Below are 26,221 nucleotides of genomic sequence, written 5' to 3'. Positions count from 1 at the left end.
GAGGATCCATGAGGCTGGCGGAGAGGAGGAGGATGGATGGAGGAGGGTGGAAGGAAACCATGTACGTATGTAGTAAGAACAAAAGGAAGAACCCGTGGTGAATGCCAGCGAGTTCACAAGGTGGCGATCTCCCATGCCGGCAGAAAAGAAAAGGCTTGGCTGAAGGATCACAATTACAGACGGGAATGCAGGCGGCAGCGGCAGCATTGGCAGGAGCCCATTATACAGCAGCCAGCCAGCCAGCAAGCCAGCAAGCAGCATTCAGAATTACCATGCCATGTCTTTAGTGTATCCTAAGACGTTGGCTCGCTCGCTCGCTCGGCCGCTTGAACAAATGCTGGGGAAGATCGATGCTAATTGACAGATGTGCGCTGCGCTGTGCGCGACAGACAGGAGCCAGGCAGGCCAGACCCAGGCAAGAAACGACCCTATCGTGCATGAACGCTTGGTCAAGCTCTGCTGTGCAGCAATAGTAGATCTCATTATACATGGGAGCCCACAGTAGTTTTACAGCCTCAATGCCCCTGTCTTGTGCGGATCTGGGCTGGCCGATTGTCGCTTCTGGATTCAATTCATTGCAGAGGAGGTTGCTTGATGGCTTCCAGTAGTGGAGGCGGAAAAGCGCCAGAGAGAAGCTTTGCAATGAAAGGCAGGTCATGCTTTTGGAGCCAGGTGGCGTATCGACACTTCACATTGCCTCTCATGGGCGGGACATGCGCTGGAGAAAGAATTCGTCAGCCGGACAGATAGGCTGCTGCCGCTGCCGCTGAGCCTGCCGCCTGCGCAGTACAATGCAGTTTGCAGCGCATCAGCCATCAAAAACAACTGCCCGCCAGCAGCCCAGCCCCCCAGAAATAGCGAGACGCACGTCACCCCTCCTTTGGCTGCTGCCCTCTCTTGGCTTGCCCTCTCCCTAGGTACACCCAACCTAGTCGCTTAGAAAGTCTGGAGGGTTTCCATATGAGGCAGGCCGCGTTAGATTTTTCTGAAGGGAATAGCGGAAACGGATATCGTCCAGGGTGCAGGACTCTTGTGCAATACTGACATGCATGAAGCAGCCATTGCGTTTTGGTCAATTTACACCCTCGATCCATCGCCCGAGGATAGTGACGACGATGGAGATCTGCGGGGAGGGGACCCCCCTAGCAAGCAGAGCAGCAGTAACAACTTGTTCGGCAGCATGTGTGTGTGTGTGTGTATGTGCGCGCGGTGCCTCCTGACAATCGTACATTGGCAAGATCCGAGCAGTGTCAGGGAGCCCTAGAACAAGACTTCATGTCCGGCGCCTGATTTCCCGTCCGGGCTCCCACACGAAACAAGCGAGAGACGAGACAGGACAAGAAAAAGAGGCCAGCAAAGAGAGAGAAGGAGGCCAGTCAGGCTGCCCAACCCCCGGGTCCTCCCTCCCCTCCCATCTGGGCGCGCCCCCCTGGTAATGATTTTCTGAGCGAGCCGCACTTACAGCGCAGAAACATTGCTGCTTGCTGCGCGGCGATGCGAGAGCTGTGCAAGAAGACCCGATTGGACGCAGCCGGGGGAGGCTTGATGTGCGTTTTCGTGCTGTTCTCGCGTGCTGTTGGCCGAGCCAGGAATCAGTCTGCCACCCCCCTCTCTGCCCTCTTTGTTCATCCGAATCAGACCGGGGAGGTCAGAGTACTTGCAAGGTTGACAGGAAACGGCGTTCAATGCGGCCGTACGCATGTATTCGTACGTAGGTATGTGGATCTTTCTATGTCGGGGGTGTCGTCGCTTGCTGCGGCGACAGCTGACTTCCACAGTGACCAATGAATGTTTCGTGGTCACCAAGATATGTTGCAGTGGGAGTGAAGGCTGAGAATATGATATCCTGAATGGCGGTTTATATTTTTATCTTAGCTCTACGGTAGTTATTAGTACATCTGACTAACAACTGGAGTGCGCTGGAATTTGAGGTGCATCATTGTCTAGGTGCAATTAGACCCTAAGGCACCAACGTCACGTGTTTTCGTGTGCAGGCGTGCCGTTGTCATTGGCACCGCAACGAGTCATGACATCGACAAATGCAGCCGCCAGCTGGGACAAAATCTCAGGGTCGCGGGCGCGTGCTTTATGCATGCAAGCTTATTATTGTATCTACATATTTGCATCTCACGATAATGCACAGAGAACCAACAGCATAAGCAAATTCTACTACGCCTCCGTTCTTGGTGCATGTGCATACATTACAACAGCCGACGTAGGATCGATCCTGTGCCCGTTTGCTGGGTCTCTCTCTTTATGCATAAGCAGTCTTGTAGATAAATATCACCAATGCCATCACCACACAAATCAGATATACCAAAGGCCGCCACGCCCAAGTTTGGCTCATCTTTTGATCCGTGGAACTCTTCGTCTACCGGCCACCAGCGAGCAGAAAACCGCCTGGGAGGAAGTACAGGATGGCGGGACTCGAGGAGCGCAAAGCTTCAGTCACAATTCCGGAGCGGAGCCGGCGGCGGCCAGCGCATGTCTGATGCCGTCGGGGCGGGATCACAACACTGGGATCCAGAATTGCAAGGCATTGTGCCACCGGAGCTTCGTGCTCGAGCCAAGAATTCAGTCATGGACATGTTGGTCAAACCGGGGACCATGAAACGGAGCTTGAGCTCGACATCACGGGGGTCCGACCAGTCCTCGTTGGCCAACGGAGACGAAAACAAACTGACGGCAGAGGAAAACTTGGCGAGGCGGCGCAAGTCAGAGGATGAATCGCAGCAGGAGAAGATCGACAGACCAAGAAAGATTTTCGATGGCGTCGTGGTCTACGTCAATGGCAGCACATACCCCGTTATATCAGACCACAAACTCAAGCATTTACTCGCTGAACACGGTGCCAGAATGTCAATTCATCTGGGTAGGAGGCAAGTCACGCATGTCATACTTGGACGTCCAGCCGGTGGTGGCAACGGTGGTGGTGGAGGCCTCGCCGGAGGCAAGCTTCAAAAGGAGATACAAAAAGTTGGTGGCGCTGCCGTGAAGTTTGTGGGAGTCGAATGGTCAGATACCCGTGAAAGTACGAAACCATCAAAAGGAGCATGAACCACTAACGCGTCAACAGGATCATGGAGAGTATCAAGGCTGGCAAGCGATTACCGGAAGCAAGATTTAGCAACCTGAAGATGGCCGCAAAAGGCCAACAAAGCGTCTTTGGCATGGCGTCCAAACCGCCGAGCTCAACAAAGTTCTCCCGTGGAGAGCTTACAATAGATAAGTCTAGCGAACCGAAAGCAACGCCATCACGGCCTCCGGATGACGAACCACCTCCGAGTGGCCAACGCCCACAGATTTAGGTCACAGGGCTGAAAGCGATGAATACCATAGAGTTCAGTTCCATTTCCATTCAGGCACTGTGGACTTGAAACTTTGGAAGAACTTGGACAGTATCGCGTACCAACACCTTGGTTCGCTAAGGCACCGTTGACGCTTGGCACAGGGACGAGCATACGGGCTCTATAAAGTTGCAACACACCTTGATCTAATCCCATCGCGGCCGAGGAGGCATCGGCGGGTATTGTTGCGGCCATTGCCGAATGTGACTATTGGCGCTGGACCTTGTGAGCATATCACTGACCAAAAGAGTACACCTAGAGCTTAACCTACCCGCTTGGCTCGTTTTGGGCTTCCCACTTATGGTCAATGCCACTGTTTACTCGGTTCGCAAATCGTATTCATAGACATGTTTGCCAAGGCTTGATAATGAAGGGGCTGGATGTTTATTGTGCTGTATTCCGCCAAGGTAACCTGTAATGATGGTAATGGTTGATACATTCCCCCCACAATTGTCAACTTTATACCAATTAGGCCGAATTGATGCGGTAGATGACAGGTATAATAACTTTTTGGGGGTGATGCTTTCGGCAGATCGGCACTGTCATGAGGAGGAGCATTCGAAAAAGGACATGCTCAATCAAGATATGTTATACATTGCGCACGGGAGAACTCAAGTGACGACATTCATACATACTTTGATCCCGTTATTCTTTCTTGGTGTAATCAATGTTGAACATCGCCTTGAACCTCTCTGCAAGGGGATTGTCACGATTCCAAATGTCGGTGATTTTATGCGAACGAGCCGTGGTCAAAATCCCGCAGTTTCCTATCGCGCGAAAGAGCGTGTTGATCCAAAACCTAAAAACAACATGTTTCTGGGTCCCGAGAAGCTTGTTTCCAAATCTGGCCTACTTTGAAGATTTTGCTTTTGTCTTTTTCCAGACTGCCAGGGCGTTCCTTGCACGTGGCTTGCAGGAGAATACATTCCGACACACCGATCATGGCTTTGCGAAACAGAGTCGATACCCTAAAGAAGAAACCATGCAAAAAAGTGTATTCGGTCATATTGGAGTGTCTCGAAACCTTGATAGCATATATTTTCATGTAGAGCATTTCTTTTTCTTCTTTTCCTTGACTCCCCCCCAGCCTCCCTTTGCCAAGCAAAATCTGCCAAACGTTAATATGGCATGTTTACTTTGCTCTCAAAGCATCTCATTGGCCAATGGGCTTTGGTTGCTATTTGCTTTCTCAGTCGGTGACAGGTCATCCGGTCAACCTTTCTCGAACACGTCGAGTTTATTCCATCTTGTTGCTATACCATGAAATACTTGTCCAGAGGGCGTGGTCGTATGAATTTGTACCAGATACCTGCTCTCTCAATGAGGCTGGAAGTAAGTGGAAAAGAAATAGAGTCAAATGAAAATCTTGCCTTTTGATTAAGAAAAGAATGACGGACATATTGGAGTTCCGGTCACCGCCAAAGGGCCGAGATTTCGGTCCATGAGCACTTCGTATTATCTTGTTGAGTCTCCTTGATCATTGTGGGCTATTCTCCGAGCTCATGAGATCATGGGAGGAGAAACCAGATATGTTGAATACAAAAAGTAGTGCATGAGATATGCAGATAAATGTGCGTTGGAGCGGTTGTGCATTGCAGTTAAGCGGCGCAATGTGAATCGCACCCTGCAGAATTTGTTGAGGTGCGTTACCCAGATGCATTGCTCCTACAGAGTACATTACGCAAGTTTGGCAGCCAGAAAGTGACTGGCTTATGCAAAAGAAAAGGTCCCTTTTGCATTTTTACGTGCATTTGTGAATGCCAACGAACATGTGCAGAACTTCCAAAGAATGTAATCAGATATCGCAAAGCTATTGGACTTAAGATGAGCAAATGAGTGCTCAACATAACCATTATACCACGCCATCTGTAAGCTCAGAAACAAAAGTGCAACTATATGAGTGTCAAAGGTTGGGCGTCCACACAAACGTGAAGCGCAGCCGTCATAATTTCATATAACTGACAACAGCCTTTTGAGACTTTGCTGGGTAAGCCACACCAACTAGCCGCTCTGTGGCGTATCAAAGTTTCAAGCCTTCTGTTAAATGGTTTCCATGAGCTGATGTATGAGCTGATATATTTTGTTCATCCGGCTACTCAAGTGTCTTGCATTCGACGGTCCGTTCATTGTGTTGGTTATTCTTGGCCTGGAATTCCAGAGAAGAAACGCTTATTCTAGACTCGAGTACATCTATAATACTACAATTTGGCACGCTCCTCGATGGCCTTGTGTGCAGTACCCTTTTCCTTGAAGTACTCGGCAACTTTACTCCGAGCCACATCTATGACTGAAGCGTCTTCGATAGTTGCAGGCCAAGTGACATGTTTATCAAAATCGCCGTGGACTGCATTCTCAACCAGTTCTCTCAGCACTCTTCGCAGTGTTTTGCCAGACCGAGTGCGAGGAATCATGTTTTTCCCTTGTATGATGCCGCCAAGGGTCGCGATGCCACCTATTTGGGTCCGTACTTGCTTCTGAATTTCATCGCCAATCTTCTTGTCTGGTATAGCAGATGAAGGATGATCGGGAACCGAGAGCGTGATAAAGGCAAACGGCAGCTGACCCTTGAGGTTGTCTGGTATGCCTATCACACTTGCTTCTGCCACCAGGGGATGGCTGGTAATGGCTTGTTCAATAGCACCTATCATTGATGTTAGCAAGCTCAAATAAACATTTCCATGTGAGACAATCTGACCTGTAGATAGACGATGACCTGCAGTATTGATCAAGTCATCGCTTCGGCTCATGATACTTATGTATCCGTCCAAGTCAATCATGCCCGCGTCACCAGTGTCGAGCCATTTCCCACCAAATCTTTTGAGATATCCTTTATAGAATCTCTCTTCGTCCTGCCACAGGGTTCGAAAGCCTGTGGGCGCCAGCGGAATTGCCATGACAATATTGCCCATCTTGCCTCTTTTCAATTCATTACCATCGTCGTCCACAACTCTGACATCAAAGCCCGGCATTGGCTTTCCAGCACTGCCTGGCTTCACACTCAAGGGCTTTTCCTGCCTGTCTGTTATCGTCCTGTCCTTGCCAGCGTGTGGGTATAGGCTGAGTCCAGAAATTGGAGAGCCTGATTCTGAAGACCACCAGTTATCGATCACTGTGGCGCCTGGTGCAGCGTGCCTTTGAAGGAGTTGCTGATACATGGAAATGATTGACGGTTCTGATCTTTCACCAGCAAGAAACAGAGCTCTGAGCGACTTGAGGCCTCCATTCTCGCCAATTCTTTCCAAGTGTTTATTTTCTGGGTCATCTCTTTTGATAGCCCGAAGTGCAGCTGTCCATGTTAGTATAGTTATCCTCATGTGAACTTTGTTTGTTTTACTTACTTGGTGCTGTAAAAAGACTGTTGACCTTGTATTCCTAGGTGCAAGCACAATGGTTAGCGCATGTTTGCTAGAGGTCTCTTCGAAGGTTGGACTCACCTGTACAATACGCCAGAAACTAGAGCTATCTGGAGTTCCAATAGGCTTCCCTTCGTAGAGTACTGTCGCGGCTCCCCTATGAGAGATATATCAGCAAGACGTTCCAAGGGCCATGCACATATGGGGAGACTGGATTTACTTACGTGAGAAGCGGCGCATACAGGATGAAGCTGTGTCCTACAACCCATCCAATGTCACTGTTGTCGTAAGCATGTCGATTCTTTAGTGATGGTCAAAGGGTGGCCGGGAATTGTGTCAAAGGACTGACCTTGCAGTGAATATCACATCTCCAGGGCCATGAACCCCGAAAAGATAGCTGATGGAGAGATGCAGTCCGACTGCATGGCCGGCCGCATCTCTGACCACTCCCTTGGGAGAACCAGTCGTGCCGCTCGTGTAGATTATGTAGATTGGGTCGCTGGATTTGACCGGAACACAGTCTGCCCTCATACCCCTGGCTCGCGCGCTTCTGACCAGCTTGAACCAATTCCGCTCCCCTCCGGTCTTGTCCAGAGGATCCCAACGCAGCTCATTTCTCTGCCATACGAGTACTCTCTCGGGCTTGTGCTTTGAGAGCTGGATGGCCTCCCGGATGAGCGGCTTGTAGCTGATTGGCGGTTTGTTTCCATCAATACCGCATGAAGCTGTGAGAATGGCCACGGCGTTTGATGCTTCGATGCGCTGGGCCAAAGATGATGCGGCGAATCCACCAAAGACGACTGCGTGAACGGCACCAAGACGGTTGATGGCGAGGATGCCGATCAAAGCTGCCGGTATCATTGGCACTATTCAGATGTCAGCAAAATTTGCTCGGCGGCGATATTGGAGGCCTTTTTGTTTACTGTAAATGAGCACGACATCACCCTTCTTGACACCTTCGTCCCGTAGGACGCCGGCGAGCGTCTCTACCTCGTCGAGAAGTTGCGCATATGTAATGGTCTGTTTTGTCGTGGTTACTGGGCTGTCGTAGAAGATGGCAGGATGGTTTCCGTTGCCAGCCAGCACATGTCGATCAACGCAGTTGAAGCAGTTGGACAATTCTCCCCCAGGAAACCATTCCCAGCTTGGATGTCTCGTGCCGCTTTTCAGAGTCTTACCAGTCCGCGCGAGGATGCTGTCGGGCTTTTTGTGCCAGTAGAGTTGCTCGGCTTGATGGCCCCAGAAAGACTCGGGGTCTTTGAGGGAATGTTGATGAACTTCATCTTGCGGATGATGCATCGTTGATCAGTCCAGTGCCCGGGTGCAGATGGTGAATGGTCTGCCAAAGTCTAGATGTTTTAGGTTCACTAAAGCTTGAACCGGTTTCTGTTCCGAACTTCACTTTTGCTGGAGGAGAGGCGGTGAAAGTTGATGCTGAAATCAAGCCGAGTCTGTACTGGACGATATTTGCTGTGCCATCCAAAGGAAGTATTAATGCTACCCCGAATTCTACTGCCCCCAAACTTGAATGTAGTCTGGGTTGGCAGTGAGGTGTTACCGGGTTGGCTGTTTCCCCGCACATGCATCCGCTACCCCGGACATGTTGCAACAACCGAGACTGGCGATCCTCTGTGTATTCCCGTGCATTTCCTCGGTAAGTTGAACTGGCCTAGTCTTGACCTGGGATAATTACCTGGTCGATGCGTTCGAGGTTCAAACCGCATGAAAGCTGTCAATACCAACAGTATGTAGTTTGAAACAAAATATGCTCTATGTTCTCCATAGTAGAATCCACCTATTTATTGTATTAGCGAGCATCTAGTTGATTGACTATACTACCTGCGTACCTCTAGTTTCTTTTCTCCACATACCCAAGAGCATTTTGGCATTGGTGTAATTCTGGCTTTCCAAAGGCAGACAAATATGGACATACTTTGCAGCGGATGTAGATATCTGACTGTTCTGTATTATCGATGTTACTCGTTCAAAATGGCGAAAAAATAGCCAACCTCGTTCTTCTATGCTGAAAACCAACCGAATTTTGAACCCTACAAACTATATATAAATTCAGGGTTCTCCCGATCAGTCAGATCCAAGAACTCTTGCCCCGTCAGCTTGGTGTATCCAGGTGCCGACCGAATAGCTTCCTTCTTCTTGTTCTCTCGCTTGCACCAGAAGTAAATAAAGATGATATCGACCACGCAGACAAGATAACAGACAATGATTGTTATCTCGGCAGGCCGATACTGAGGTGCATCCTTTTCCAAAAAGATTTGCGGTCCAACAATGTTGCCAACGCAGTATCCAATCAGGTACAATGCAGCAACTGTCGTCTTCTTGGTCCAGCCAGCAACATTGGTCGAAATAAGTGACAAAAGGGCCACGAATGGGGTAGGCGACGCCTGCGTAAGATAGTACCCCACAAGGCGGCCGACATTGTTCGACTCTGGTAGACAAGCAATGAGGAGCATTCCAAGCGCGGCAATAAGAAGTCCAGATGTTGATATGAGCTGTGTCACAGAGTCAGCAATAGTCCGGTCATTTGAGGTTCCCGATAGCACCTACAAGTCGGTTCTTGAATCGATCACCAAGCCACCCCACAACGACCAAGGCCACGACCTCTACAGCTCCACCAGGCGTGCCTAGCAGCAGCGACTGCGTGTTCGTGTATCCAAACGACACGATGAGCTGAGAGAAGAAATTGGAAATTCCACCTTTACGCAACGAATTAGTGTCTAACTTGTGCCATACGATTCCGGATACTTACCGTTGGGGATGTCGGCGACTACGCTGTAAAAGACGAATGCCCAAACCATCGGGTCTTTCAATGCCTCAATGACCTGATACAGCTTCCAATGCTTGTTGCCTACACCTTGCTGGTTGATTCTGATACGCTCCACGGCCATGAGACGCTCCTTTTGAGTCAGGAATCGTGCATTGAGTTGATTGTCGGGCATAAAGTATAGAAACAGACCGCCCCTATCAAGTCGCAATATGTCAGTTTGTCTCTATTCAAGAATCAAGGAAAACGTCAGGTGGCTACGAGCCGAGTTGACTTCTCAGACTTACATGGAAGCGGTGAAGAAGCCGATTACCAGGAATACGAGCTGCCAACTCTTGATAGCAACTGGGTGTGCCTCTGTTCCGACTGCAATGCCATATGCAATGAATCCACCAAGAATTTGACCCCATCCATTGAAGCTGAACCATATCGCTGTTCGGGAACCCTAAGTAAATGAGTGTAAGTGACCTGACATTTAAGAAACCAAGTACTGACCTGCTCGCGAATAGTCCACCATTGACTAGTGAAAAGCGCGAATCCCGGGGACACGGCACTTTCAAAGACGCCGAGAAAGAAGCGCACAGTCATTGCGCCGGCGAAATTCTTGACTGCAGCCATGCAACAGAGTGTCAAACCCCACATGATAATATTGAAGGCAGAGTATTTGGCCAGTGGGAATCTCTGCAGGAGGCGGTTTGTTGGCCACTCAAAGGCGAGATAACCGAAGTAGAACATGGAAGCAACCCAGCTATAATCCTGACCTGTATGTTTGTCAGCCTAGATGATTTTCCCCGACAGTCTTGTGCTGTGGCACCCACCAACTAGATTGATGTCTGTCTGCAGTCGTATTTGTTAGTCAAAAATACATGTGATTGGAGCAGTGAACTCACTTTTAATCCCATGACGCTTGCATAAGAAATGGCCGTTTTGTCAAGATAGTTGAGGCCATAACATAGGCACAAGAGAGGCACTATAATGTGCCATGTTAGGAATTATACCGTGTGTATGAGGATAATTGCTCAAAACTTACTGAGATTCCAGTCAATCTTTTTCAACAACCGACGTTCCTCCTCGGGCGTTATGTCGAGGACCTCGCCGGCTTGTTCCACAAAGACCTTGTAGGCCTCATCGGCATCATTGGTATCGGCATGCATGATGGTTCCGACTTCATGTTGACGACCCTGCTCATTTGACACTGTCTTTTTCTCAATGTCTTCCCCAGGGTATGCGCCCTTGTTTTCAACCTCGGCGTCGGTCATCGTGGCCAAGACACAGATTCGCACAAAGGCAGTGAGTAATCCTAGCAACAGATCACTGCAAAACGATGATCACCAGAAACTAATCGGCAGGGACAAATCTTGGCGGATTGATGAAGAGAGAGAACCACGGGCGAGCAGAAACGGCAAAAGATATGATCACAGGAATACTACATACGGGATCAGAGGCGACTGATAACGGCCGGACCGTCGGCAGTTACCCGAACAGGGCAATTTAAGTGCGAGAGCTCAAATGCAAATCATTGCCCGACCAGACGTGCCCGTAGTAGTACTATGATTGACCAGAATCGGCGTCGCATGTTTTTCAATAAGATCATGACCAACAACGATTACATATTAGAACGGGACCCATAGATAAAACAGAATGCGGGGTGTGCAGGTACCTGGCCCTATCGCATCAGCGGTAGCCGAAGCACAATTCCATGACATCATGTCTATTAGTTTTCGTGATTAGCCCATGTTGTGGGCAGCCAACATTGCATCAACTCTTTCAGTTGTGCAATGTAACACGGCGAGATTGAGTGCATCAGTCGCTGACATACAGAACATCTCCCATGGGATGAGGCTATAATAAAGATGCGGCCAAGAGGCCAAGAACCCGAATGTACCTATTATCAGCGGGTTCCAAGTTCCCCGGACGCTAAATCTGGTGGGCCAGTGGGACGGACCCTGGGCTTCCAAACACGCCAAAGCCACTCCCGTTCCCGCGGCGTGCCCAGCAAACCCTCTGTTCTGCATGGGGGAGAGGGCTGCTCCTGTTCGTTATCCGATTTGGACAGCAATGAGTAGATTCGGGCATTGGAACTTGATTGTATACATGGAGAAAACATGTTTATCATGATGCGATAGCAAATTGTGAGCTAGTTGCGTGTTTCTTAGTGTGATGGTGAGACACAGAATACTGACAATCATAGTGACTCTCAAGTGTTTGAGCATTCGGGATGTAATGGCAAAACAAGAAACACAATCATGGTTCATGAGTTTAAATTTCCACGCTCAAAGATATTTTGAACATTTCCCTCTTCCCTTCTCAAAACAAATTCCTATCCTTCACCGTCATATAGCTTTCCAATCACTATATTCATAAACTCGCGCCTTTGTCTGATGATAAATTCCATCATCATCAGAGCGCCGCTTTCCCTAGGTTATCAAACCAATGCTGAATTTTTCACGAATACATCTGGCTAGATGTCAGCGATACCATATCATTGAGACATAAGAGGGATCTTAGAAATGACCCAGTCAAGTGATATGCCCAAAGCAATTATAGTGGCAGTTGATCTGCTACCGAGGCACAATGCCAGACGGCGAGACGTTCTCACGATTCTGGTCCATTATTGATGTTGAATTTGCCGGGCGAGATGGAGATTCAGATTGGAACATCCTTTACTAACCCTGGTCCCAAAGTGGCAAAATCACCAAAATGATTCTTAATCTTATTCGACTTGACGAACCGCCGCTGGAGGACATGATAGACCACGACTTGTCGCTGATTTGATGAGTTCCCGCCATTTTGCACCACCTAAAGACTGGTTTGTTTTGAGACGAACCAAATTTCGCTCCTCGACGTCCACGCGCAGTTTCTCCCAGTCAGTCCAGTCGGCTCACGTCTGAGCTCTTTGGAATACATCGCCATATTTGTGGCATGTTGGCATGTACGTTCTGGGGCTGGGCAGGTGGAACAAGCGCTTTCAAAAAGCTCTTCAGGACAATGGGCTCATGTGGCACACTACGCCCAGGTGAATGCCCTACTATTCGGGCAAGCCAGTCCAACCAGGCCAGCTTACATGGTTGTCATATCAGCAGCACCCGCCTAACCTGCTGCTGAAGTACTGGCTTCGCCGCAATGCCAGTGCCAATGCAATAACTTGGCATACTATTTACCTTGCCGTTGCTTTCAGGCAACATTGTTTACACTGCCAACGATAACATACAGCACACGATGGCTTCCGTCGACGAATTACGCCAACTCAGCTGATTAAGCAATGATCCAGCGGAGCTGGCATCAGGAGCGGAATCGACCCTCGTGGCAACTTTGCCAATTTCGTCGTATCAGATGACGAGGCCGAATCTGAGGAAGAGCTGGACAGCAGGGAGGAACACGTGGAGGAGGAGAGCTCCTCTTCAGAGGAATCAGACGTCTCCGAGTTCTCTGGCGACAGTGACGATGATAATGCAGATCGCGATGATGTCGAAGACGACATGACTGGAGGAAATGAGGATGGCGTCGGCTGCCTTCCTTGGCTATTCTCAGACGAGCACTCGGAAGAGGATTCCGACCGCGATGGAGAGAACCCCGATCACAATGGAGAGGGTGCAGTCAGAAACGACCCCGAGGCTGTGGAAACTCTCATTCACCAGAGGTTCAACGACTTTATATTTGAGAGAATCATTGCAGACGCAGTACATACCTGCAAGCCAGCCCTATGGCCAGCAACACTTCCAATCATGAGGCTCCTGGAAGCGTGGCGAACACTGCAGAGCTCCATGGCCAAATGCGACAGACCGTGGCATCGCCATCGTGATTCCGCCTCTATAAAATATTGAAAAGCTTAACAAGGCGAAACCACATTATTTTGTACGGTTAAGAGGTCTCCCAGCTGGCAGCCCGCGTCAACACCACACTGACCAATGCAGTCGCATACCAGGTGGAGCCCCCGGCGGGTGATGAAAACGAGGGATGGGTAAAGCTATACTCCAAGCTTGACGACAACAGTCGACGCGCAGCAATGCGTGGTAACGGCAACACCCAGCTCTTCGGCAACCAAGGTGGAGGCAACAAAGAGAACGGCAATCAGAACTCTGATAGCTCAGACCCAGACCCCATGGAGATCGACAAAATCAACGCAGTCATGCAGCAAGCAGGATACCCGAAGCTTACGCAGTCATAGTACAAGTACCGCAAGGAGAGCAAGCTTTGCTTCGGTTGTAACGATCCTAACCACAGTTGGAGAAACTGCCCCGCCATGAACGGACAGAGCACACGGGGCAGAGGCCGTGGAGGCCGTGGCGGAGGCCGAGGTGGCTTCCATCCCCAGAACAACACCCAGAGCCAGTGGCCGATGCAGGACAACACTCAGCAGAGCCAGTTCCCCTACACCAGTCCAAGACTATTCCGTCAATGGATAATGTTTTGTGATCTGATTGAATGATCCATCCGACTACATACTCAATCGTTCTCTATCTCTTTGATCTCTCACATCTTCTACGGAGCCAACTGCTCGCTCAGAGATTGCATAGACTATCGTTATTGGATTGGCCTCTGGAGTCTTGGGGAACACACTCGCACCAGCAATACCCAGATTAATGGTTCCAACTTCCAAGTGCCACAAGTCGTTCATCAACCACGCCGCTCGGTTCAAGAGGGAGGGGACGTAATCAGAACCAGCTAGATGAAGAATACACCTTCTACCCAATACATAAAAAAAAAGAGACATCTGAAATATTATGGCATTCCATAAAGTGTAGAGAAGAACGACATGAACATGAGGCGATGCTTACTGACTCATAGAATCCACATCCATGCATGACGACCAAGTCCCCGACATGTGGGTAGTCGATACTACGAAGCTCTTGTTCTGTGCTCCCGGATATACTTTATGTAGGACTACCAAACCTGGTGGAAAGAAACAGTTGTCTTGTGTGAAATAGTCTCTCATAGTGCGAATCGACGGGATTGAGTATAGAGATTTAATGAATGCCAAAAGCAGAAAGCAAGTGGTGCATAAGAGACTTGTTATTGTACATGAAAAACTTCGAGTCGTACGTCCAAGCTAGCCCAGACTTAGACTAGCGTCAGAAGTCAAACCAATTAGGCGTCATAATTCAAGGTGAGACTCGTCCGAGTCTAGGTTGGCGACGAGGCGCGCGCAGGGAATTTTTTTTCACCTCTGTCGCACTGACGCGCCCCAGAGAGAGCTAGCAGCTTTGTTAGGCAGCGTAGTGGGGTTGGCCATTTCTGGATTTTATCTTTTTTTCGACGTCGACGACCAGCAGCCACAACCTTTTTGACATTGCGCCGGTGAAGATCCAACAAATCCTCACGGGCACTATTCAGCACCTTTCCTCTCTTTTACGTTGTTAATCCCCAGTTTGTTCTTGCAAATCGCCCAAGATGAAGGTCGTTCTCGTAAACGGTGGTGTCATTTCTGGTGTCGGCAAAGGTGAGTTCTGTCCGACCGCGCGCTGAACCTCTTGCCTTTCCATGTGCTTGCCCGCCTGCTTGCTGTGCCATATCAGATGGACCAAGCCCACTATCGCCATCGCCATCGCCAAGTGCATTTTCAAGATAGCCTCTTTGTAAAGTGACTGTGCTAATTCTCAATTCCTTTAGGCATTATTGGTAAATACAAACCAGGCGGTCCCGTGGTCTTCGTCTGCTGATAGATTCTCGTGTGTGAAAAGCCAGCAGTGCCGGTCTGCTTTTGAAGACCCTGGGTCTCCGTGTCACTGTATGAAACCCCCGGAAGCTGCAATTTTTCTGACTAGTTGATGCTCATTCCGCTTCAGGCACAAAAACTAGACCCGTACCTGAACACAGATGCCGGACTCTTGAACCCTCTCGAGTAGGATTATTGCTGCTTCTCTGGGTTGCATGTGACTGATTGAACCTCTAGGCACGGAGAGTGCTTCGTTCTGGCCGATGGTGGCGGTAAGAAAAGGTGCAAGTTCTGATTGATGGACGTCAAGCTGAGAATTGTGCAGAGACGGATCTGGATCTCGGAAACTACGAGAGGTAAATCTGCCAAATTTCGAACCTCTGGCGCCATGACTCACGATAGTATCAAGATATCTCGGCATTCAGTTGAGTCATGACAGCAACATGACCACCGGCAAGATCTACAAGCTGGTCATTGTATGAAACCCGATAAGATCCAGATGAATAGCGATGGCAGTGGCTGACAAATTTGTGCAGGACAAGGAGAGGCGAGGAGACTACCTTGGAAAGACTGTTCAGGTCGTTCCTCACATCACAGACGCCATCCAGGAGTGGATCGAGCGCGTCGCAAAGATCCCAGTTGACGATTCCGGCGCCGAGCCGGATGTCTGCATCAGTACGTTATTTCCTTCATGATTGCATTGAAAGTCGAAAATAATGCTAACATTTGTACTAGTTGAATTGGTATGTCTTCTGGCTTCAAATAGGAACAAGCGCATTTGATACTAACTTGCAATCTGATAGGGTGGCACAGTTGGGTAAGTCTTTACTCTCAAAACTGTCCAGCATAGGACTATGACTAACCAATTATTAGTGATCTCGAGTCTGGTCCCTTCATTGAGGCACTGGTTCAGCTCAGACACAGACTTGGCCCAGAGAACTTTTTCAACATTGGCGTGTCATACGTCCCAATCATCAACGGAGAGGAAAAGACCAAGCCCACCCAGAATGCCATAAGATCGATGCGAAGTGCTGGTCTCATTCCAGACGCGGTAAGAGAACCCATCAATTTGCAGTGGCGAGACCAGACCTAACGACCACTCAGATTGCCTGTCGCTGTGAGAGACCCCTGGATGACGGCACGATACACAAGGTCGCTAGAAGTTGCCAAGTCGAGTTCGAGCAGGTTATTGGCGTGCGTGACATGGAGACCATTTACCAAGTTCCCCTTCTCCTAGAGGAGCAGGGCTTGCTGAAGCTGCTGCGCAAGGGTCTGGCCCTTGATAAGCACGTGCTGTCCCCCGACATGGTCAGCAAGGGTTCGGCTCTGTGGGATCTCTGGAAGAAGACAGTCGTGCCCGAGCAGCACCTCGCTCCTGTCAACATTGTCCTGGTCGGCAAGTACGTCGCTCTCGAAGACGCCTACCTCAGTGTCCGAAAGTCGCTTGAGCACTCCTCCATGAGATGCAAGCGGAAGCTGAACCTCATCTGGGTTGATTCCGAGCACCTCGAGCACGATATGCAACAGAAGGACCCGCCCAAGTACCACAACGCCTGGAAGGCTGTCTGTGAGGCTCAGGGTGTTCTTGTCCCTGGCGGCTTCGGCTCTAGAGGAGTGGAGGGAATGATTGAGGTCGCCAAGTGGGCACGCCAGCGCAAGGTTCCTTTCTTGGGTATTTGCCTCGGAATGCAGGTTGCCGTCATGGAATACGCCCGTAACGAGATGGGTCTCAAGGGTGCTACTTCTGAGGAGATTTCTGCTCACGCAGAGAACCGCGTTATTGTCTTTATGCCCGAGGGTTCCAAGGAGTGAGTTTTCTTCATTTTCGGGTCTCGGATTATCAGCTTGGCAACAAGTATTAACCTATAACAGGCAAATGGGTGGCACAATGAGACTCGGCACCCGGACATCCCACTTCAAGCCCGGCACCGAGTGGAGCAAGCTTCGCGCCATCTACGGTGGCGGAGATGTTGTTGAGGAGCGTCACCGACACCGTTACGAGGTCAACCCCGATTACATTGAGAAGCTCGAGGAGGCTGGACTTTCCTTGACTGCTCTCGATAGCCAAGGCGTCAGAGTTGAGTGCATTGAGATCAAGGACCACCCCTTCTTCGTTGGGTAAGTTGAGAAAGAGGACTACTCCAAGACAAATGACTAACATCATATTACAGTGTGCAAGCACACCCCGAGTACACCAGCAAGGTTTTGGACCCATCTCCCACGTACCTTGGTTTTGTAGCCGCTGCTTCGGGGTGCCTCGACCAGATGATTGAGGAAGCTAGCCACGGAAAGGGTCGCGCATCTCACTTTTAGATTAGCAGTATGACGAGTTTTGCTGCTGAACAGTAGATGGTCTCTCTAGATTCGGTAAACGGCTTGTCTAGAAGGTCCACAAACGGAATCAGGAAACGAAAAAAGACTTCCTAGAATGCATGGTTGGCGTTGGCTGCTTATAATAAACAAATTTATTGGGACGAGGAATTATGATAGAGTGCGCTATTCGGATTCGGATCCAGGACTGACGCAGAATGGCCCATCCAAGGGCGACTTGAGCAGAGAAAGGTTTGAGAAGATATATACCAAAGTAGAGCCTAGCTACAAATAAATGCAATATTGTACTAAACTCATCCAATTTTCCCCCACTGCTCCTGGTCATGAGGCAAGTTCCACGGAGTTTTCTACTACAGGACATCTATTCTTGCACGAAATAGATTACAAATCATAGCTTGAGCATTCATTCCTCCAAAGCTTGAATCGGTTAAGACGTGGTTCATCGGGCAGGGCATATGCAAATCCAGGAGATTTCGGAGGCCTATTTTATAGAAACGGCCACCTGGCAGCAGCTGCAGCATACAGGCTCACAAGTCATAATCCAACGACCGCAATGACAGGATTATGGTGGCTAAAATTTCCAGCTCGAGGCTGTCAAAGGAGTTTCAATGACACAAAAAGTGGTATGAAGTATCTATCGAGTCGATTAACTGGGCTTCTCCTCGTCTCTCATATCCGCTGGTCGCCTTGTGAATTCTCCCGGGTCGGGGCCCCGAAGCCGCTTCGCCAAGCCCGGCGATATAAATCTGCCATGTCGCGCACCTATGAAGATGCCCTGTCGCATCTGGCGTCTCTGCAGTCCAATTTCGCAATCACGTCGCTATTCTCTCCCAAAGTCACGGCGCCAGACGACAGCAAGGGCGGCAACGACAAGGCTCAAGACCTCAATGCCGTGGCCATTCCCGAGGTCATTGCCTGGCTCGGCCGGGCCGGGCTGACGCCCGACGACCTGTGCGGCCTCAGGTGCGTCCACGTGGCCGGGACCAAGGGCAAAGGGTCCGTCTGCGCGTACCTGACGTCGGTGCTGACGCAGCCCGAGCTCCGCAATGTCGCCGGCCGCGTGGGCACTTATACGAGTCCGCACCTGATCACGGTGCGCGAGCGCATCATGCTCGACGGCGAGCCCATAGGCCGCGAGCTCTTTACGCGCTACTTTTTCGAGGTCTGGGACGCCATGACGGCGTCGGCAAGGGCCGAGTACGTGGCGGCGACTGGCCAAGAGCAGCAGCAGCAGATTAGCGACGAGGTCGAGGCCGAGCTCCGAGGGCCGGCGACCAAGCCGTTTTACTTTCGCTTCCTGACGATCATGGCCCTGTACGCGTTTCTGCGCGAGGGCGTGCGCAGCGCCGTCATCGAGTGCGGCATTGGCGGCGAGTACGACTCGACCAACATCCTGCCGCCGGGGGCCGTGACGGCGGGCGTCGTGGCCCAGCTCGGCATTGACCACGTCGGCATGCTGGGCGGCACCCTGCCCGAGATTGCCTGGCACAAGATTGGCATTGCCAAGGCCGGGCGCAAGATCTTTACCCGCAAGCTCGAGGGCGGAGATGCAGAGGAGGAGGCCATGAAGGTCATTCGCGCCCGGGCCGTGGAGAAGAAGGCTATTTTGGTCGAGGTGACGGACGCACAAGCCGAGGAGAGCAGTATCTCGGCAGCACATCACACCCCTAGTCTCGCCGGCGAGTTCCAAAAGTACAACCGGGCTCTGGTCCGGGCGGCGGTGCCGGAACACCTCCAACTGTGCGATGGGGAAGCCTACCAGTCTCTTACCCAGGAGACCCTCGAGCAGGCTATGCGCCACGGCCTGGAACAAGCTCAGCTTCGAGGCCGGTGCGAGACTCGAGCGGACGGCAATATCACGTGGCTCATTGATGGCGCGCATACTGCCGAGAGCCTGCACGAGGTCGCGAAGTGGTTTGCGAGCAAGGCGGATGCGGACAGTGATGCACGAAAGGTCTTGGTCTTTAATCAGCAGGAGCGTGATGTGGGCAAATTGCTCAAGGTATTATGTGCTGGCATTCCGTCGGGCTCTAGAGCCGCTGCGTGCCCCTTTGACGAAGCCATCTTTACAAGAAATGATTCACATCCGCGAAAAGAAGGAGAAGCTGAAAGGGACTTGTCGGTGCAGGGCGCTGCTGGAGACGCATATGAAAGGATATACCCGGGAGGCCGAACAGCTATACGTGACAATATTACCGATACGATCGAAGAAGTCAGAAAGGATGGGCTTGGTTCTCAGCAAAAGACATTGGTATTAGTCACTGGAAGTTTGCACCTCATCGGGGCATTGCTACAAGTTTTGGAGCCCGACGCTCCAAGGTAATGTTGAATTATACATGATACTCCCAATTCGCCTTTGTTTGCTCTGAATTGCTTCATTAAGTTCAAAGCGCATCCGCTTTCTCTAATATGCCCAGCGCGCCGCCAACAAGATGGAGACTGCCCGTGACAAGTGCTTGCACCGTCTCCTCCCCTTGAACATCTTTACTCAGATCCCGTACATAGTTGATTGCATCCTCGATAGTGGGAAGAACAACCACCTTTGCCTCTGGATCGAGTGATGACCACTTCTCGGCAAACTGGTGCTGAGCCGTCAGCTTCTTGATAGCCTCTGGATCATACTGATAGTTGACAAAGTCTCGCTTATATCCCGTGGCTGCATAGGTCACGTTGGAGCAAAACACCACGTGCGCGAATCCGCCTTGACCGTGTGCCTTGAGCGCGTCCACCATGCCGTCCAGGAAATCAACCGCCTCAGTCCGGCCTTGCTGATTGAAGATGAGCGCCTTGGGGCCCTTGCGCCCAGAGCACTCACCCGCGAACCACTTGGTAGCCATTTTCAGACTATCGACCGTGTGGGCGCCGTCGACGTGCCAAACCACTGGCCCTTCTGGCTTGACTTCGCACCGACCGCGCCAGACCACCTGTTCAAGGCCGTCCTTGAATTCCTGAGGCAGCTTCTCGGAATCACGCTTGAAGCTGGGGTCAAGTCTCGTCAATGCCGTTTCAGCTAGCGCCACGCCCAAGGTGGCATTCTTCTTCTGGAACAAGGCATCGGGGCGGACATCGATGCCCTTTAGCCTCGGGTCGACATCCAGGACCTTGAGATCGACGCCCTTTTGTTGAGCCCGGTTTACCAAGACCTCGGCGGCCTCGGGTACCTGTTCAATGGTAAAGGCAGCACAGCCCGTCTTCATGATGCCGGCTTTATGCCACGCAATCTTGTCGACCGTATCGCCCAAAGCAAAGACGTGGTCAATGCCAAGGGTGCTGATACCCGAGGCGACGGGCCGCTCCACAATGTTGGTGGCGTCGTACTCGCCGCCAATGCCCGTCTCGTACACGGCCACGTCGATGCCTTCGCGGAGGAACGCGTGATAGCTCATGAGCGTCAGGTAGCGGGCGTAGATGGGCCGGGTGGCCATGGGCACGCCGCCCCTGTTGCTCTCCTCGCCACCCAAGGCATCGGCGTCCGCCTGTTGCTTCTTCTCCTGCTCCTCGGCCTGGCCCAGAAGGTCCCAGACCTCGAAAAAGTACTTGGCAAAGAGGTCCTCGGCAATGGGGCGGCCGTCGATCCGGATGCGCTCGCGGACGGCAATCAGATGCGGGCTGGTGAACAGGCCGATGCGGCGCGGTACGCCCCGGGAAGCCTGGTAGCGCTGCAATATAGAAGCGGTAAAGGCGCAGGTGCTGCCCTTGCCCTTGGTGCCGGCGACGTGGACAATGTTGAGGCGGTCGAGGTCCGCGGGGTTCAGGCCAATGCGCCGCAGGTAGACGCGCATCTCGGCGATGGAGGCGGCATCGGGCCGGATGCCAGCCTTGCGCCGGGCTTCGATGATGGCGTACGGGGTCTGGAGGGAATTGAGAGCGTCGATGGCATCCTACATGCAAAAGTCCACTGGTTAGATGGAATGTTTTCTGACAAGCAGTGCCGTGTCACGTCTTTGCTGACAAGACAGCGGCGTATGGAGGGGCACGTATGCAAGGTATCATGGGGAGCTTGAGCTCAATGGTGGGGGATGTTGCTAGGTGGTGGTTCACTGTAAGACTCACATTGTATGTCCTGCCACCCTGAGTCGTAGCCATTGTGCGTCGGAGAATGAAGCTCGGGCTTCTCAACATACAGCTTCGGATCGAGGGATGGAGGAGGAGTCGAGAATGTCGAGACGCATGATGCATCCCGGCCGACAAGCTGCTTATCATGTCATCATCGTAGCTCGCTCCGTGTCGGAGGGTTTTAGAAAGGCTGGCTGATCAGAGAAAAACCAGAAAGACTCCCCCGATCTGCGTTTTTAGGCCGGCGCGATCCACTTTTCCGACTTCGGAGTCGGTGCACCGTCTTTTGCGCCGGGATTGGTTATGTCTGAATGAACAAGCGACTACATTATGTATGATAATGTGTCCCCGTGTAGATGAAGATTCCATCAAGTATTGCACCTCGGACTCGAATTGGATGAAGAATGAGAAGTATAGAGCAGAGTCTAATGATGGATTACCATTGTGAAATACAATATTCAATGCATGGTGAGAACTGGCCAGCATTCGTCTTGCATATAAACATTGTTTCCTAGATCAATCGCTATTGGTATTTTTTACATATGCCTGAGTATATGGATCAACCCCTCAAGAGACGGGCTTGACATAGTGTCAAGTACCATTGTAAGCCAATTTGCTTCACAAGTTTTACATGTACAGGTACAAAGATCTCTCAAGGCTTTTCCTTGGGGATGTGTTTTGCTATGGCGTCCCAATACCATTGTTGCCCCTTGGCGTTATTGGTCTGGATGCTGAACTTGTCCACGGCTCGATAATTATACCACTTGCGTGTGGCATTTTCTGCCGCCGCGTCTCGGACGTAGTTTACTATGCCCAATCTCCGGTTTGTCTGACGAAGCTCTGAGAGAATAACCTTGCTGGTTCTGGGCTTGGCGATGGGACTCATGGTGGTGACACCAAAGACTGTGTCAGCTGGGAGATTTGCCAAATACCGCTTGAGATATTGCTCGGATATCCGGGCAAAGGGCGGAAGCTTGGTGGTGATCATGAGCACGAATGGCGATGTGGTCCAGCCTACGAATAATAGGGGAACGGCACCGCAGAGGGCCGCTTCTCATGGTTAATATCATCGGAAAACATCTATAACTTGTTTTGCACACTCACTGCGAATGGTGGTGGCGCTCCAGCCTTCTTTTGCGTGGTATCCTGGAGTGACGACAAAGATGAAGAATGCCGACAGGAGAATCGTCGACAATTTCACACAGGCCAGGAATGTGATTCTAGAGACACCGGCGTGGAAGAGCTGTAATGTTTCGGGGTATTCTACGCTTACATGTCAGTATGGTATATAAAGTCAGAAGAGGTAGGTATCATTGAAGTAACTGACTATACTTGGCGGCTGGAGCTGCGGCGTCTTTGGCGCTTGGCGTGGCCTTGGTCGATGTTGATGCCAGTCGCCTACATACTTGTAATCTGATGCCCGCCACAGGCAATTGGGCTTGAAACGAACGTAGCAGAGGTCTCAAGGAGCTTGTTTGAGACCTCCTGATGGTTGCGACAAGCAACATGGTGAACTGATTTCACAATTTACTGGACCAGAAGGATGATGGTTGGTTTAGCTTGGAAGACCGCGTAGAGAATTCAATGGCCGACCGCGTTTAGCACCTATTGGGTCTGTGCCCTGGAAGCCCGCTAAGCCATGTCCTACAACCCCTACTAGTAGGTACTATTGAAGAAACCTATACTCAGTATACGTCTTGTTCTTGCGTTGTATAATCCAAATGTTTCACGAGAAGTATTTGTCGACAAATTGTCCTTTCACAGTCTTGATGATGTTCTATTGAATTTATCGGTGTGCGCTCTATAAAATCATTCATTACCCCCAAGCTCCAAGCTATCTGAGTGTATGGCTATAGCTTACACCACGTTCTTTGTCAACCAGTCGGCCCACTCCTGCTTGCCCCAGCCGGAGCTGATGTCATTGGCGACCACGCCATCAAAGATGGCCGTCGGGCTGACATGAACACCCACCAATCTAGCCATCTTGACAAGGACCTTGAAGTCATTGGTGACCTTGTTGCCGCTGTTCAAACTGCCGTCCTCGCCGGGCTTGTCACTAATCTTGAGGCGATCAAACACTTGAGCCTCGTCGACGCCGACGCTGGCGGCGAGCTTGGCCAGGCGCTTGTAGGTGTCGTTGCGAGTCTCATTGACCACGTTGACATCAAAGTACTCCTTTTGCTGCTTGAAGAGGGCGTCGCTGAACTGCCAAAACTTTTCGGGCTGGAGCTGCAGCACGGCAACGGCGGCCTCGTGCACGAGCGTCGAGGAAGGGTGCCACGGCTGGACCTGCTGGCGGAAGACAATCTCGAGGCCTTGCGACCACTCGCCGCTCTCGCGAATGAGGGGGACCACGGTGTTGTATAGGGTGTTGAACAGCTTTGCGGAGAAGGGACAGACGTAGTCCAGGTAGACTTCGAGGTTATGCGTCGTGGCGGCCACGCCGGTAGTGGCGGGCGTCTGAGGCTTTGCGAATTGCAGCTTCTGGCCAGCAAACTTGGGTGGGACGGCCATCTTGAATTGAGTGCTGTGGAACTGGCGGAAGCTGGTTCTTTTTGTGTTGAGTAAAGTCGAAGCTGATGGAATTGGTGAGCGTAGCTTGATTGAGCTTGTGCAGATGTTTCTGGTGAGCTTCAGAGACATGAGAGTTTGGGTCTCGAGCTGCTCTTTATCTATATACAGAGATACGGATTCAAGTTACCCCCCGATCAATGGCGGGATATGCAGCTCTCAAGAGGTAATTGGAGCTGCAGCTGGCAATGTCGTAATCGCACATCAAGTTTCAGAAGCTTGGGCGAGCTTCTTGGTGGGGCAGCCCAGCACTTGAGAGGCAGTTCGGCAGCGTGTCGATTCCTGAACGCGCTGAAAGTGGTGCTAAACAGTTGGCGGTACCTTCTAGACCCCCGAGATCCCGCCTCAATGGTGCGGGCGTGGGTGCGGGCGGGTGCGGAATGGACCCTAGTAATAGTATATGGAATCTTTCTCTTTGGAATCTTTTCTCCTTTTTCTCTGATTCAATTTCTTTGTTTACCTTATTCTCACCAAGCCGTGGCTTTTGTTGGTGGAGAAGGCAAGAAACGAGAAACAAAGCCAAAGTCTTTCCAAGTCAATGCTAATAAGTACTAATTGGAGGGAGCTATTGGAGTCGAGATGCACCCAAATGACATTACAACCTTCAGATTTACGGATACTTGGTAAATAGATTGCGCATCTCATCTCACCATTACTCATTAGTCTTACTGATCTATCCTATCTACTCTTATTGGGTCTTTACTCATGCTTGTACAGATAATTTCCCAGTTTCTCCAAGGTTTCTGCCTCTCCCGGCGCATCACGGATTGCTTGATAGACATTAAACCATCGCAGCGCCTGAGGGCAAGCCAATCCAGGGGAGAGGTAAGGATCGAGTAGAGACGTTGCATTGACCGACTCCCACCAAATCGGATAGTAGCCAGCCAGGTCCCAGTCAATCAGGCCACTGAACTTGCCATCCTTGACCATGATGTTGCCCTCATGGAGATCAGAGTGACTAAATGTGTATGGCTGACCCGATGGCATTTGGCTCATGAACTCTTCTAAAAGACTTTCCTCGAGATGGCCTCGAATGCGGTGGGCAAGAAGTCCTGCGAGTTGTCCGTCGGTTTCTACCGAATATCTGTCGGCTCTTGCCTCGGGCACAGGCTTGAGCAATCTCCAGTCGACTACACCGGTACCATTGACCATTTCCATTCTTGTATTCTGTATCCTGCGCATCTTGTAAAGATGCTGGCCAAGGTCCTCCCCGATTTTTGTCAGATCTTGCTGGGTAAGCCGGGGCAATGCGGCTTCGAGGGTCTCACCTGGTACTCGTTTCTGTAGAGTGAAGAAGCGATCATCATCCTTCCAGGAGCGTATAATGGTAGGAGCAGGCATGTTAGTGTGCCTTTGGACCAGACTCACATTATCGATCTCGACTTTACAACCGGCATGATATGGTTTGACCTTGATCATGAATCTGTTCCCAACGGCCCAGATTTGCCGTTGAGAGTCTGCTATCAGAAGCTCGCATGCCTCGAGAGGCTTGGTGGCTTCATTAACCGAGGTAGCGGGCTTGAACGGGAATCGAGCAGGCATCTTGAACAATCTGATGGTCCAAAATGAGATCTTGCTGTCATGAATGAAAGGCACGATGGCACGGTAACATGATGAACATGCACACTAGCTTGGCTATATACCAAGTCCTGAACATATCGAATCCAGCTACAATCACATGTACAGAACGAAACAGTTGTTCTATCTTGTCACGCTGTACACAGACGATGGTAAACTTCAATATGACCAATGGAGTTTTTGCAGGTTACATTCAATGTTATATTATCTGGTCTTTTCTATATACACCGCTCCTATTGTGGATTAAGAAGATACTGTGATACGACAAGGCACAAAGACGCCAGTGACAATCGTTTTGTGTCTACAAAGCAACATCATTGGTACCTGGGATCTGATGTGTCACTCCTTTGTCAAAGTAAATTTGTAGCTTTAATCTGAGTTTTTGCATGTGGGAATTTAGCACTTGATGGACCCTGCCTTTTTCTCGACTACTCACAACCGATAAATGTCCAATGTTCATACGAGATTAACGGGTGGCAGAATAAAGTGTCTGGATGTCCTGGCCATTTGGCCAATCCATCTTATAGATCAGACACTGTTCCTGGAT

The 26,221-nt window shown here is 50.6% G+C and overlaps 11 protein-coding genes across 11 annotated transcripts; 5 read left to right on the top strand and 6 right to left on the bottom strand.

The window, feature by feature from the left end:
* Positions 1–2,289: 2,289 nt before the first annotated feature.
* On the top strand, positions 2,290–3,308 carry PFICI_06301 (uncharacterized protein; the record flags this gene model as incomplete). Its single annotated transcript, XM_007834882.1, has 2 exons — positions 2,290–3,014; positions 3,077–3,308. The coding sequence occupies 2 exons, from the start codon at positions 2,290–2,292 to the stop codon at positions 3,306–3,308; spliced, it is 957 nt and encodes a 318-aa protein (XP_007833073.1).
* A 2,237-nt stretch (positions 3,309–5,545) lies between these two features.
* PFICI_06300 (uncharacterized protein) lies at positions 5,546–7,999 on the bottom strand (the record flags this gene model as incomplete). The annotated part of the gene is made up of 7 exons (XM_007834881.1): positions 5,546–5,988; positions 6,043–6,633; positions 6,686–6,719; positions 6,782–6,857; positions 6,925–6,978; positions 7,050–7,566; positions 7,624–7,999. 7 exons carry the CDS (start codon positions 7,997–7,999, stop codon positions 5,546–5,548), a joined length of 2,091 nt encoding a protein of 696 aa, XP_007833072.1.
* Positions 8,000–8,748: 749 nt separating this feature from the next.
* On the bottom strand, positions 8,749–10,741 carry PFICI_06299 (uncharacterized protein; the record flags this gene model as incomplete). The annotated part of the gene is made up of 8 exons (XM_007834880.1): positions 8,749–9,210; positions 9,266–9,414; positions 9,468–9,679; positions 9,770–9,927; positions 9,978–10,243; positions 10,301–10,319; positions 10,373–10,452; positions 10,513–10,741. 8 exons carry the CDS (start codon positions 10,739–10,741, stop codon positions 8,749–8,751), a joined length of 1,575 nt encoding a protein of 524 aa, XP_007833071.1.
* A 1,671-nt stretch (positions 10,742–12,412) lies between these two features.
* PFICI_06298 (uncharacterized protein) lies at positions 12,413–13,650 on the top strand (the record flags this gene model as incomplete). Its single annotated transcript, XM_007834879.1, has 3 exons — positions 12,413–12,498; positions 12,754–13,162; positions 13,351–13,650. 3 exons carry the CDS (start codon positions 12,413–12,415, stop codon positions 13,648–13,650), a joined length of 795 nt encoding a protein of 264 aa, XP_007833070.1.
* A 75-nt stretch (positions 13,651–13,725) lies between these two features.
* Positions 13,726–13,911, top strand: PFICI_06297 (uncharacterized protein; the record flags this gene model as incomplete). Its single annotated transcript, XM_007834878.1, has 1 exon — positions 13,726–13,911. One exon carries the CDS (start codon positions 13,726–13,728, stop codon positions 13,909–13,911), a length of 186 nt encoding a protein of 61 aa, XP_007833069.1.
* Positions 13,912–14,873: 962 nt separating this feature from the next.
* PFICI_06296 (CTP synthase) lies at positions 14,874–17,451 on the top strand (the record flags this gene model as incomplete). Its single annotated transcript, XM_007834877.1, has 12 exons — positions 14,874–14,922; positions 15,093–15,101; positions 15,164–15,210; positions 15,269–15,324; positions 15,376–15,410; positions 15,464–15,494; positions 15,548–15,614; positions 15,675–15,817; positions 16,012–16,189; positions 16,243–16,946; positions 17,011–17,256; positions 17,310–17,451. 12 exons carry the CDS (start codon positions 14,874–14,876, stop codon positions 17,449–17,451), a joined length of 1,707 nt encoding a protein of 568 aa, XP_007833068.1.
* A 769-nt stretch (positions 17,452–18,220) lies between these two features.
* PFICI_06295 (uncharacterized protein) lies at positions 18,221–19,792 on the top strand (the record flags this gene model as incomplete). The annotated part of the gene is made up of 1 exon (XM_007834876.1): positions 18,221–19,792. One exon carries the CDS (start codon positions 18,221–18,223, stop codon positions 19,790–19,792), a length of 1,572 nt encoding a protein of 523 aa, XP_007833067.1.
* Positions 19,793–19,853: 61 nt separating this feature from the next.
* PFICI_06294 (Folylpolyglutamate synthase) lies at positions 19,854–21,555 on the bottom strand (the record flags this gene model as incomplete). The annotated part of the gene is made up of 2 exons (XM_007834875.1): positions 19,854–21,350; positions 21,523–21,555. The coding sequence occupies 2 exons, from the start codon at positions 21,553–21,555 to the stop codon at positions 19,854–19,856; spliced, it is 1,530 nt and encodes a 509-aa protein (XP_007833066.1).
* A 622-nt stretch (positions 21,556–22,177) lies between these two features.
* PFICI_06293 (uncharacterized protein) lies at positions 22,178–23,033 on the bottom strand (the record flags this gene model as incomplete). The annotated part of the gene is made up of 3 exons (XM_007834874.1): positions 22,178–22,575; positions 22,630–22,788; positions 22,853–23,033. 3 exons carry the CDS (start codon positions 23,031–23,033, stop codon positions 22,178–22,180), a joined length of 738 nt encoding a protein of 245 aa, XP_007833065.1.
* Positions 23,034–23,382: 349 nt separating this feature from the next.
* Positions 23,383–24,039, bottom strand: PFICI_06292 (uncharacterized protein; the record flags this gene model as incomplete). Its single annotated transcript, XM_007834873.1, has 1 exon — positions 23,383–24,039. The coding sequence occupies one exon, from the start codon at positions 24,037–24,039 to the stop codon at positions 23,383–23,385; it is 657 nt and encodes a 218-aa protein (XP_007833064.1).
* A 756-nt stretch (positions 24,040–24,795) lies between these two features.
* PFICI_06291 (uncharacterized protein) lies at positions 24,796–25,638 on the bottom strand (the record flags this gene model as incomplete). Its single annotated transcript, XM_007834872.1, has 1 exon — positions 24,796–25,638. One exon carries the CDS (start codon positions 25,636–25,638, stop codon positions 24,796–24,798), a length of 843 nt encoding a protein of 280 aa, XP_007833063.1.
* Positions 25,639–26,221: the final 583 nt, after the last annotated feature.

Source organism: Pestalotiopsis fici (genome assembly GCF_000516985.1).
Source record: "Pestalotiopsis fici W106-1 unplaced genomic scaffold PFICI_Scf_4, whole genome shotgun sequence".
Taxonomy (NCBI): domain Eukaryota; kingdom Fungi; phylum Ascomycota; class Sordariomycetes; order Amphisphaeriales; family Sporocadaceae; genus Pestalotiopsis; species Pestalotiopsis fici.
The sequence above is the reverse complement of the archived record's forward strand: the minus strand, read 5'-3'. Positions and strand labels throughout refer to the sequence as shown.